The sequence below is a fragment of the Talpa europaea genome, assembly GCF_964194135.1.
Source record: "Talpa europaea genome assembly, chromosome: 4".
NCBI lineage: Eukaryota > Metazoa > Chordata > Mammalia > Eulipotyphla > Talpidae > Talpa > Talpa europaea.
This window is the reverse complement of record NC_140070.1, coordinates 48,083,915-48,097,575: the sequence shown is the minus strand read 5'-3', so window position 1 is coordinate 48,097,575 and position 13,661 is coordinate 48,083,915. Positions and strand designations below refer to the sequence as shown.

At 36.8% G+C, this 13,661-nt stretch overlaps 1 protein-coding gene across 1 annotated transcript in view; it reads left to right on the top strand.

Moving 5' to 3' along the window:
- STAG1 (STAG1 cohesin complex component) overlaps positions 1–13,661 on the top strand; it is a gene marked incomplete at both ends in the record, with an annotated part of 263,904 nt that overhangs the window by 20,131 nt on the left and 230,112 nt on the right. Inside the window, one exon of the mRNA XM_084232404.1 lies at positions 3,466–3,630. Within this exon, the coding sequence (XP_084088530.1) occupies positions 3,466–3,630 (165 nt within the window). The remainder of the gene's footprint in view (positions 1–3,465; positions 3,631–13,661) is intronic.

The window sequence follows — 13,661 nt, the reverse complement described above, 5'->3', positions numbered from 1 at the left end:
TATATTTTCTTGATGAATTGACCCTTTCTCATTACATAATGTCCATCTTTTTTTTTTTAATTGTCCTCTTTGTTTTAAAACCTGTTCTTTATGAGTATAGCAGAACTGATTTTCCTTTTTTTTTCTTTTTTTTTTTTAAAGATTTATTTATTCATACAAGAGCTGGGGTACAGGCCAGAGGTGCCGGGGGGTGGGGTGAGAGGATTCACCAGAGACAGAGAGGGGAACAGAATAGGCGGATTGAATGAAATACACTGCTGAGGGGAGCAGAGGGCGAGGCAGGAGAGGTGTGCTGCGCCATATGCATAGGTTGCTCCCTGGCGGTCCGGGAATTGACTGGTGCTGCAGTGGCTGCGGATTGCTTCATAGCTGTGTCTTAACCCTTATGCCACCAGGAGGCCCCAGATTTCTTTTTAATTCTATTTTCATGCAATATTACTTTTCATCCCTTTCAGTCCGTGAGTTTCCTTATTTCTATAGTGAGTCTCTAATAGGCAGCATAAAGTTGGGTCTTGCTTTTTAATGCATTCATTCATTCTTTGTCTTCTGATTGAAAAATTTAGTGTGTTTTCATTTCAGGTTTTAGTTGTTAAATGCATTTTCATTGCCATTTTGCTAGTTGATTTCTGAGGGCTTTTGTAGTTCTTTTCTGATCCTTTGAGGTTTGATGATTTTTGTTAGCAGTGTGTTTAGGTTCTTTTTCATCTTCTGTGTTTTTAACATAGGCTTTTATTTTGTGGCTGCCACATAAAATGATTATGTATTAATCAACACACAAAAGTGTTAACTACTAAGAGGATGAAAGAGTGCTATAAAGAATAGAGGGATAGAAAATACAGGAACTATAATAACAAAGAGAACCCCTCAATACTATACTTTGAAATGTACTCCCAGGTCTCTGTTGTTAAAAAGCCTAATACTGTAGCAGAAGGCAAAAGAGAAATGTTTACAGGATCTAGCTCTAGATTCAATAAATCGGACAAATAAGGGTGAATTTAGAGATAAACATTGATAAGAGAAATAAACTATCATCAGTAAATTAAATCAGTCAAAATAAGAGTTTGAAGTTTGAGAAGATATGCTAAGGAGAGACCTACTATAATACTAACAGGCAGGATATAAAGGGGAGAAAAGGAAGAAATCAATACAGCATGTCTCATGAAGTGTCTATTAAATATAGCAACATTGACTTAATTGGTAGGTTTTATGAAGTAGTAAACATAGTTTATATGTGAATGAAATTTATGGCAATAAATATTGTGAATGCAAGCAATTCAGTTCAATTACCCTTGGCTTTAAAGGTGAGATTTAAAGTTTGCAGATATTGTTGATTTTTTGGGGAAAGATTTATTTTTATTTACTTATGCATTCAAGAACTTGGGTGTAGGCTAGAGGTGTGGGGGGTGAGAGGATTCACTAATGACAGAATGGGGAGCAGAATAGATGGATCTACTGAAACACTCTGCTCAGGGAAGCAGTGGGCAAGACTGGAGAGGTCTGCTGTGCAGTGTGAGTTAGCTTCTTCACTGGGAATTGAACTCATGTTGCAGTGGCTGGCAGTAGCTTGATAGTGCTGAGATGTTGAACCCTGAGCCACCAGGGAGGCCCCTAGTTTGATTTTGGGCACATGGAATGGAATCTTACTTTTTTTTTTAACTTTTTGAAAATTTTATTTATATATTTTATATCATTGTTCATTTTTGTACAATATTTGCTTTCTCCTTTCATGTATAGTCCCTGTAAACTTCCCACCACCAAGTCACCTGTGCACCATCACTATAGTCCCTTGTGCTGTTCCTTCCCCTCTTTTGATTCCTCTCCCTCTCCCTCCTCTGTAGAATGTCTGTGATTTGTAGTTGCCAGCTAATTTTTTAAATTTATTATTATTGTTTTCCTGATCCTTTATTTGGTTCCCCTATATTCCTCCTATAAATGAAACCATTTGATATTTTTTTTTCCTTCTGAGTAATTTTACTGAGCATAATCCCTTCTAACTCCATCCATGTTGCTGCAAATGGCATGAGTTTATCTTTTTTGATTGCTGAATAGTATTCCATTGTATATATATATGCCACATCTTGATGCAGTCTTGATCCAGTCATCTATTTTGGGGCACTTTGGTGGTTTCCATATGTTAACTATTGTCAGTATTGTCAATAGCACTTCAATAAATATGGGGTTGAGGTATCTTTTTGAATTAATGTTTTTGTGTCCTTTGGGTAGATTCCTAGGAGTGGTATTGTTGTGTCATGTGGTAACTCCATTTTCAGTAGTTTGAGGAACCTCCACACAGTTTTCCATAGTGGTTAGACCAGTTTGCATTCCCACCAGCAGTGTAGGAGAGTTCCTTTTTCCCACATGGGATAGACTCTTAATTGAAGACTGTAAACTCCATCAAGAGAGGCATGTTTGTTTTGCTTATTGCCTTATTTCTAGTACCAAGAATAATTTCAGATATCTTCAATATATATTTGTTGGATTACTGGATACGAAATTATTTTATTATTATTTTTTAAGATTTTACTTATTTATACAAGAACTGGGGTACAGGTCAGAGGCACAGGAGGGTGAGAGAATTCACCAGAGAGAGCGGGTAGCAGAACAGGCAGAGGGGCGGAAGACATTGCTGAGGGGAGCAGCAGGTGAGACAGGAGAGGTCTGCTACGCCATGTGGGTTTCTCCCTGGCCAGCTGGGAATCAAGCCCGCGCTGCAAAGGCTGTGGACAGCTTCACAACGCGGTGCTCAACCCGCTGCGCCACTGGGGAGGCCCCTGGATAAGAGCAACAGTTGAGTACAACGATTGAGGGAGAAGCTGAATATGCAACACTTCCAAGTAATGTTTTATTGAACAATGTTTTTGAGGAAGTAGGAGAGTGCTGAGGAAGAGGCAGAAGGGATTTTCAAGAAGAGGGCATGTTTAAAATATTCAGCATTGGCAATATTGTACCAAATACTTGCTTTCATCCCTTGTATACATTAATGTATGTATTGTAATTTGTACTTTTTCTTTTTAAAAAAGATTTGTTTTATACAAGAACCTGGGTACAGGCCAGATACGCGGGGGATGGGGGTGGGGGTGTGAGAGGATTCACCAGAGACAGCAGGGAACAGAACAGGCAGACTGATGAAATACACTGCTGAGGGAAGCAGTGGATGAGATAGGAGAGGTCTGCCACGCCATGTTGGAACCCTTGCCAGCTGGCCGGGATCAAACAGGTGCTGCAGAGGCTGTGGACAGCTTGACAGTGCATTACTCAACCACCTGCGCCACCAGAGGAGGCCCCGCAATTTGTACTTTAATTTCTATCACTACAACAAATTGTAAAGATTCCTTTGGTCAAGAATTAATGTCTTTAATCTGTAATAGTGCTAACTACCTCTCACAGAATCCAATAAGATTTCATATCATTCTGCTTAAAAGAGAGTATACCACTATTTAATTTTTTCTTGATTTTTCTATTCAGTCTACGAATAAGAAACCTCGAAAGTCTCCAGGAGAGAAGAGTAGAATTGAAGCTGGAGTCAGAGGAACTGGCCGTGGAAGAGCTAATGGACACCCTCAACAGAATGGTGAAGGGGAACCTGTCACATTATTTGAAGTGGTGAAACTGGGGAAAAGTGCAATGCAGGTAAATTTTTAGTGTTTTAATTTTTTAAATATTTAAAAAATTTATAACAGTGCAACCAATACACTTAGGTGGAACTTATGTGCATTAATATTTTATCTATACTTGTTGATGTTGCATAAACAAGATGCTTATTACCCTTAAAGGTTTTTCTTTGTTTGCTTGTTTTGTAGAGTATCAGGAAAGACAGTTTGTTTGATTATAAGATACACTTTAGAGGATATTGTACTGAGTAAAATGATTTACATATTGTAGGACTTGACTAAGAATTTGTTTTGTTTAATAAAATTTTTAATAAAATTTTATACAAGTAACATGTATTGAGGAATATTTGAAAGTATTCAAAACATTTTTTTAAAGATCTATTTATGCATACAAGAACTGGAGTACAGGCCAGAGGTGCGGGGGTGGGGTTGAGAGGATTCACCAGCGACAGAGGGGAACAGAACAGGAAGATTGACTGAAATACACTGCTGAGGGAGGGGAGCAGCGGGCGAGACAGGAGAGATCTGCTGCACCATGTGGGTAGCTCCCTGGCCGGCTGGTGATCAAACTCATGTTGTAGAGGCTGCAGCTAGCTTTTCACAGTGCTGTGCTTAACCCCTTGCACCACCAGGGAGGTCCATTATTCAAAATATTTTTAACTATAAGAATAAAATAGCATTCTTGATTAGTGAATCCAGAATAACCACTTTTAATGTTATGGTAATTTTGCATATGCTCTTTTATAACCTTCTTACTATTATTTCTCTCTGCTCATTCACTCAATGTATATTAAATATTCTTCAGGAGGACTTATTACTGACTTACTAATTCATTTTAAGAATAACCTGGAATTATTTACTAACCCTTTAGTTATGCCCTTACGTTTCTTTCACTATTATAATATTTTTTATTATCTTTGCATCTCTGTATTTTTTTTTCATTTAAAAATACTAGAGGTAAGATCATTTGGCTAAAGGGTATTTTTTAACTGTGTGATGCATATATAAGGTATTATTTTCCAAAATATTGTACTGGTTTATCTTTCACCTGTATAAGTAGTAATGGATATTTTGTATTTAATAATTACTTGATAACATAGATGAAAATGATAATTCATTAGTATTTTTTGTATTTCTTTGATCACTAATGACTTGTATGTTATCATTTATTCATTATTTCCTAAATTTAACTTATAAAACAGATTTACTTTTACAATAAAAGTAGGCAACCCATTAATATGCTTTTTTTAAACCCATATTTCCTTTTGAATTCTTTATGGAGTGTTAGTGTTACTGCTTTTTTTAATATGTGTTACAACATTGATTTGTTCGGGGGGTCAGGGTTTGTTTGAGGAGTGATTGAGTTGGATTAGCGGGATGATATTTAATGGTAAAAGAAACAGTGAATCCCCTGTTACCAAAAGCAGTGGACAACTTGTCAATTATGTAAGTATAATTTAAAAATAGATTGACTGTTGGCCAATAAGATTTACAGTTTTTTCATTATACTTTAATGGAATTAACAAGCTACAAAAATACTAATTTTCAGATCAACTTTATTGATTTTTAGGTGAACCAAACAGAAAAATAGAAGCAAGTTTATTGTTATGTAAACAATTTTAATTATATATCATTTATTTGCTTTCATTTTTTCATATAAAACTATAAGGTATTTGTATGTGTGAAGATAACTAAGGATTATTGCTTTAAAATTCAACTTTAACACCAATGAAATCCTTAATATTAGGTATTTAACATGAGCAACATCTAGTCATCTATATTTGAAACAAAATAGTGACTAATTTGATTGGACAAACTTTTTGTCTAGTTCAGCTATATTCTTCATCCACATTACTCTGGACCTGTTCTGAGTACAATGCAGATAATATTAAAGTACACATAAGATCTCCTTCTAAATTACAGTATACTGGCAAAGGTAAAAAGGCATTTTTAAATAATTCATATGTTAAGCAGGAAATACGCAGAGCTAAAATGTGAATGTTAGTAAAAGTCATATTAGTAAAGAGTTAGGCCCAGCTAAAGTACTACTTGGATAAATATTCTTGAATTTATCAACACTGGTGAAAGCATTAGAAAGCTAGAAAAAGAAAACAGGAAACCTAAAGTAATTAGAAAGAAAAGAATAATAAAAGCAGACATGAAAATTAAGTAGAATATAATGGTAGAAAAGATCAGCTAAATAAAAATATTACCAATTTGAGTTGAATAATTTGAGGTATATTAGTTGTAGAATATGATTCACTACTTGTTTATACTGTGAAATGATTACCACAATATATCTAGTTAACACCAGTCTACTGGATAATCACACATTATTTTTCTTGTAATGTAAACGGTAGTCACCAATGCTCTAAATTATATCCCCATGATCTAATTATTTTATAAATAAAAGTTTGTATCTTTTGACCCCCCTTCACCTATTTAGCCTATCCTCCTCACCCCCTTTTTCTGGTAAACACCAATTTGTATTTATCTATTTGTGAGCTGATTTTTGCCTGGCTGGTGTGTTTGTTTGTTTTTTTTTTTTGTTGTTGTTGTTGTTCAATAATCTTTTAAGACCAGAAGTTTTTTAATCTTAGGAATTCAAGGATGGTTTCATATTGGAAGGTCTTTTGCTATAATATATCAAATAATCATGTTATCAGGAAAAAGAGTCTTATTTTATGTAAAATATTTAGAAAAATTATTTGATAAAATATACCTGATATTCATGGTGAACAATAACTCTTGCCAGATAAAAAGGAAATTCTTTAGTAAAAGTAATCTCTCCATAGTCCATAACTCACATCATTTTTAAACTTTGAAATTTAGGTGTATTCCCAGGACCAAGTAGTAGAGTGTTGACTACTATTCATTATACATTATGCTGTAACCCCTTCCCAGCACTGAAAAACCTTCCCTCATAGATTGAAGATAAAAGCTAAGATAGATTTTAGCAATTAAAAATTATTCATACTTGCTGAATATATAGCTATCTAATGTATAAATTTCAAGAGAAGCTAGAGGCTCTAAGAGCTAATGAAAAAGTGTTCAGCAAAATTTCTGGAGAAAATTAATATTTAAAAAAATTAGTTTTCTGTGTAGTAATATTACAAATTTGAACATGTAATAGGTATCAAGGGACTATTCAATAAAGTACAATGGAAAATGAAAGTTTTGGGTGCAACAGAATAAAATGCTGTTGATATTTGAGCACCATGAAAATTGGTGGAAGATAGTAAGAGTTAGGTTGTAGGTTGTAATCTTTTATACATTTCGAGTTGGCTTTGTGCATGGTGTGAGGACTGTTTGCATGTAGCAGTCCAGTTTTCCCAGCACCATTTATTGAACAAAGTATCCTTGTTCCATTGCATATTCTTTGCTCCTTTGTCAAAGATTAGTTGTCCATAAATATGTGGGCTTATTTCTGGGTTTTCTATTCGATTCCATTGGTCTGTGTGTCTGTATTTGTTCCAGTACCATACTCTTTTAATTATTATTACTTTGTAGTATAGTTTGAAATTTGGGCGTGTGATAGCTACATTCTCCTTTTTAGTCAGAAGAGCTTTGGCTATTCAAGGGTTTTTGTGGCTCCATATGCCATTTCATCAATATGAATTTTGATGAAATATGAATTTCATCAATATTTGTTCTATTTCTTAGAAGAATGTCCTTGAAATTTTTATTGCAGTAGTGCTGAATCTGTAAATTGTTTTCAGTAGGATGGCTATTTTAATAATGTTAACTTTTCCATTCCATGAGCAGGGGATGTCTTTTCATATCTTTGTGTCTTCTATTTCTTTCAACAATAATTTTGTTAAATATTTTTGTAATTTTCTTCGTGTAGGTCACTTATTTCCTTGGTTAAGTTTATCCCCAGGTATTTGATTTTTTTGTTTCATTGTTAGTGAGATGGTTTTCTTAATTTCTTCTTCTTCAGATTGATTGTTTGCATATAGGAAGGCTACTGATATTTGCGTGTTGATTTTGTATCCTGCTACTTTACTAAACTGGCTTATTATTTTGATTATTTTTTTGTGGAGTTTTTAGGGTTCTCTATGTATATTCTCATATCCTTTGCAAATAGTGATAGTTTTACTTCTTCTTTCCCTATTTGAATTCCTTGTATGTCTTTCTCTTGTCTTATTATAGCTCTGGTTAGGACTTCCAGTATTATATTGTAAAGCAGTGGTGAGAATGGACATCATTGTCTTATTTCAGATCTTAAGGAAAGGCTTTCAGCCTTTCACCCCTGAGAATGTTATTGGCTATGGGCTTGTCATATATGGCCTTTATTATGTTAAGATATGTTCTTTATATCCTGAGAATTTCGAGGGCCTTCATCATAAATGGATGTTGAACTTTGTCAGATGCTTTGTTGCCATTTATTGATATAATCATATGATTTTTCTTTTTCTTTTTATTGATGTGTTGGATTATATTAATTGATTTTTGGGTGTTGAACCACCCTTGTGCTCATGGAATGAATTCCACTTGGTCGTGGTGAATTATCTTTTTTTTTTAAGATTTATTTATTTAGGGCCTCCCTGGTGGCGCAGCGGTTGAGCGCTGGATTGCGAAGCTGCCCGCAGCCTCTGCAGCACCAGTTCGATCCCCTGCTGCCTCCCCGGCCACCAGAGGAGGGTCCCACATGGCGCACAGACCTCTCCTGCCGCCCACTGCTCCCCTCAGCAGTGTACTTTGGACCTTCTGCCTGCTCTGCTCCCAGCTCTGGTTCTGGTGAATTCGCTCACCCTCCCGCACTTCTGATTGTACCTGGTGCTTGTATGTATGTATGTATGTATGTATGTATGTATGTATGTATGTATGCATAAATAAATAAATAAATAAATAAATCTTTTAAAAAAAAAAAAGGGGAAAAGATTTATTTATTTATTTATTTATTTATGCAAGCACCGGGTACAGTCAGAAGCGTGGGAGGGTGAGCGAATTCACCAGAGCCAGATCAGGGAGCAGAACAGGCAGACTGACGAAACACTGAGGGGAGCAGCAGGCGCGGCAGGAAAGGTCTCTTGCACCATGTGGGACCCTCTTGGCAGCCAGAAATTGAACCAGCGCTGCAGAGGCTGCGGGCAGCTTTGCAGCCCAGCGCTCAACCGCTGCGCCACCAGGGGAGGCTCTGAATTATCTTTTAGATGCATTGTTGGATTTTGTTGGTTAGGATTTTATTGAGAATTTTTGTATCAGTGTTCATTAGATTGGCCTGTCGTTTTTGTTTTTTGTGTTGTCCTTGTTCGGTTTTGGTATTAGTGTAATGTTGGATTCATAAAACGTATTTGGTAGTATTCCTTCCCTCTCACTTTTTTAAAAGAGTTTGTGTAGGATGGGCACTAGTTCATTTCTGAACGTTTGGTAAAATTGATTTGTGAAGTCTTCTGGTCATGGACTTTTGTTTTGGGGAAGGATTTTCATTACTGTGTCAGTTTTACTGCTAGTAATTGGTTTGTTTAGGTGTTCTATTTCTTCTTTATCTAGCTTTGAATGATTGTATCCTAGGAATTTCTCCATCTCTTCTAGATTGCTGAACTTGTTTGCATATAATTGTTCATAGTAATCTCTGATTATTCTTTTGATTTCTGCTGTCTATTGTAATTTCTCCTCTTTATTTAATATATCCTCTTTATTTGTGTTTTCTCTTGTTTTCTGTTTGTGAGCCTGGCTAGAGCTTTGTCTGTTTTATTTTTTCAAAGAACCAACTTTTGGATTTTTTTTAAACTTCTATTTCATTTATTTCTGCTTTGATTTTTATTATTGCCTTTTTTCTAGTGGCTTTGGGGTTTTTTTGTTGTTGTTCTTTTTCCAGTTCTTTAAGGTGGGAGATTAGGTTGTTTCTTTGAGGTCTTTCTCGTTTCTTGATGTGAGCCTGTATTGCTGTATATTTTGCGCATATAACTGTGTGCCATCCGTTGTGTCCTCATTGTCATTCATCTGAAGGTATTTTTAAATTTCTTCTTTGATCTCCTCATTGATCCAGTGGTCTTACAGTAGTGTGGGTTTCAATCTCCATGAGGTAGGAGATTTCCTTGCTTTTTTTCATGGTTTATTTCTAGCTCAATGACTTTATGGTCAGAGAAGATAGTGGGTATGATTTTGATCTTAGTATACCTGTTGATGTCTGTCTTGTGTCCCAGTATGTGATTAATCCTGGAGAATAATCCGTGTTTACTTGAGGAAAATGTGTACTTAGATTTTTGGTGGTGTAGTATCTTATAGATGTCTGGTAAGCCCATGAGGTCTGTGTCCTTATTTTGAGCCCTACTTTCCTTGTTATTTGTCTCGTTGATCTGTCCATTGGTGAGAGTGGTGTGTTGAAGTCTCCTACTACATGTGTATTTTCTCTAATGTCTTTTTTTAGGGATGATAATAATTGTCTGATGTATTTTGGTGCTCCTTTCTTTGTTGTGTATATGTTGATGAGTGTTATGTCTTTCTGATGTGTTGTCCCCTTAATTATAATTAGTGACCATCTATATCTCTTTTTACTTTTTTTGGTTTGAAGTCTATTTTATCTGATGTAAGTATAGCTGTGCCTGCCTTCCTTTTTTGGTGCATTTGCTTGTAGGATTGCTGTCCAACCTTTTACTTCCAATCTGTGTTTATCTTTTGTAGTTAAATGTGTTTTCCTATAGGCATTACAAGGTTGGGTTCTGTTTTTTAATCCTGTTACTCTGTGTCTTTTTTTTGATGAGTTTAGTCCATTTACATTTAGAGTTAATATTGATATATTATCATCCGTATTAGCCATACCGTTTGCCTTTTTTGTGACTCTGTTCCTTACTTTATTCTGTTCTTCCTATTCATTCCTTTATTGGTTATGGCTTAAGGGTTCTTGTTATATTTTTTTGGAGTATGAGGTTAGTAGTAATGAATTTCTGGAGATTTTGTTTCTCTGATAAGGTTTTTATTTTTCCTTCATAAGGAAGGAGAGCTTTGTGGGGTACAGTATTCTTGGTTGGAATTTGTTGACTTGGAGTTTGTTAAATATGTCACTCCATTCCCTTCTTGCCCATAGTGTATCTTCAGAGAAGTCTGATGTTAGGCTAATTGGTTTTTCTTTATAGAGCATCTGTTTCCTCGCCCTTGTTAGTTTCATTATTTTTTGCTTGTCTTGGATCTTTGTAAACTTCACTATTATGTGTCTTGCCATAGTTTTCCTTTCATTGTGGTAATTTAGTGTTCTTCTCAATTCCTGTATGTCTATTTTCATTTCCTTCTTCATGCTTAGGAAGTTCTCTTCAATTATTTCCTTGAATAGCTTCTCAGTTCTTTTGTCTCTTTCCTCACATTTTGTGATTCCTATGACTCTTATATTTCCTTTCCTTATGGTATCAGATAGTTCTCAAAGTGTTTCTTCATTCTTTTTTATTTGTGTTTCTTTCTTTAACTTTTTTGTTTCTTTTTATGTCTGTATCTTCGAGTATACTGATTTGTTCTTCCATTTTTTCCATTTTTTTTTCATGACTTTACCCTGAATTCTTGAGCGCCTCTTCTAATCTCTGGATATCCTCCAGTTACACTACTTTCTTCCTCAGTTCATTGACTATATTCTTTTTTTAAAGATTTATTTATTTATGCATACAAGAACTGGGGTATAGGCCAGAAGTGTGGGCGGTGAGAGGATTCACCAGAGACAGAGTGGGAAACAGAACAGGAATGTTGACTGAAATACACACTGCTTCAGGGAGCAGTGGGCGAAACAGGAGAGATCTGCTGCACCATGTGGGTAGCTCCCTGTCTGGTCGGGGATCTAACTTGTACTGCAGATGCTGTGGATTGCTTCATAGTGCTGTGCTTAACCCCTTGTGCCACCAGGGAGGCCCTGATTATATTCTTATCTCTTTCTGCTTTTCTCTTAACTCCTTAATTGTTTCATTATGGCCTTTTTGAATTCTTTGTTAGGTGGAGATTCTGTTTTGTGTCCATATTATCGGGTTCTGGAGGTTGACTTTCTGTGGTGTATTTTTTCCAGAAGGGCCTGCTTGATCATTTGTAATTTTTTTTCTTCCCATTGTTAGCCTTCGGCTTTGTTCTGTTCATAGCGTCCCTGTTCCGCTGTGCTGGTGGGCATGACTTCTGGTTTCTCTTGCTCAGGTATGGATTTGTCTGCCTACCGTCTGAGCTGCTGTGGCTGAATACCTAGTCAAACACTCTTCTGTTATGGTAGGTGTTGTTCTGAGCTATGCTTTGCACCAGGAGCCCCTGCTTTTCCGGTCCTCACAGCGTAGGATGGGATCCGATGTCTTCTCAGCCTGTGGTAATCAAATTTTGTGTGGTTATTGCATCCCCAGACCCACGCAGAGGTCAAGTCCACTGGGAGGTTCCTGTAGTCTGGTTGGGATGTATTTCTCTTTTGAACTGCTAGGTCCTTCTAGGTGTGTCTCAGAAGAATTTCTAGGATCAGAAGAGAATAAGTAGAGAAAGAGGGATGAGAGGATAAAGGAGGATGATATAGAAATGTAGAAGGAACACAGGTGAGTGAAGAAGCAGCTAGATAGGTGGGAGAGGAAAGAGGAGAAGGAGGGAATGTAGCAGAAGGAGAAGAGAAAGCAGTGATGGTAATGTTGAAGGGGTGAAAGAAGAAGGATAGAAGAATGAGAAAGTAGAAATAATAGAAAGGGTAAGGAATGACAACCAACTGACTGATAAACACATAAACGGGGGTGGGGGCGTGGAAAGGGAATTGCTACACAGGACTCTGATGATTTCCAATGAGCTAGTCGTTGCTGTTTTAGTCTGGTCCACTGGGGACCACCATAGGGCTGAGTAGGATAGTCTTCCCTGGGAGGGTAGATACAGAGGAGGAAAAAAAAGGGGGGGGGGGGAGAAAACAAGCACAAAAGGGCAGGGAATGAATTGTAGTTGTGGGTGTGGGAGGATCGGCACACCGTCTGGGCCCTTGAGGTAGTTGGGTGGGTGATGGGGCTCCTGCAGCCTCCCTCTCCTGAGGGCATCGCGTACCTCGAGGCCCCCGATGTAGGGACCAACCCTATTAGGCTCTCCCTGATGTCCTCCCAACTTGAATGCAACTCACTAGTTAAATGGTCCCACCAGTCTCCAAGAGTTGGAAGAGAGAGAGGCACCACTTTAAAGGGACCCGCTCCCAGCACTTTATGTCTGTGGGGAGGCCCTGTTTCTCCACCTTTTGTTGTCCAGACCTCTCAGATGTCTTAGGATTCTCCTGGCATCTGGTCTTCAAGCTTTTCCTCCCTTACTTGTAGGTGCAGTGGGCCGACTTTGTGGTTGGCGTGGGGAGAAGGATTTTGATGATTTTTCTCTTCCCTTCTTCTGTCTTTCCAAATTCCCTCAGCAATCTGAACGAATCACAGGTGCCGCTAAGTTTGTGTAACACTTCTGAGTCCTTCCTACCAGGATCTCGCCTATTAGAATTTTAAAGACTGAGTTTCACTAGTTTAAAGTACTTGTACTAATAAAAGCAGATCTAAGAGAAAGGGTGGATTCTGAACATTAAATGTTTTGACTTAAAAACCAGTGGCACTTTTGAGAGTTGACTTTATCACATTAGCATTTATAGCAATGTATTTCTGATTAGATGATGATTTAATGATATAGGGCTGGAATCACACAAATTAGGAGGCTATTTTACCAGTGTAATTGGAGACTAAATGAAAGTTTGGATTTATAGGGTCAGTGAAGATGAGGAAGAGAGCGACTCTACAAATACTAAGGCAGTGAAATGACCTTGGAAGATAAGAGAATAGAATGTAATGTAATTTCTAGTTGTTTGACTATTAGATTAAAATAAATTTTTGCAAGAGTTTAAGTTTTGGAGGATGGGTATTGGAAATAGTTTGGTTTGGACACTTTGACTTTTAGGTGTGTGACACTTAATATATGCTGAATTTTGGAACATTCAAGCTACTTATTTAATCTAACTTTTTTGTGTTAATAGTTATAAATTAATAAACGAAGGAATTTCTACAGTCCATTTGACATTTGCATTTTTGTCCCCAGATATGACGAGAAAAGTTGGACTCTAGTTTTTTTTTTTTAAGGGTTTGTCTACTATAC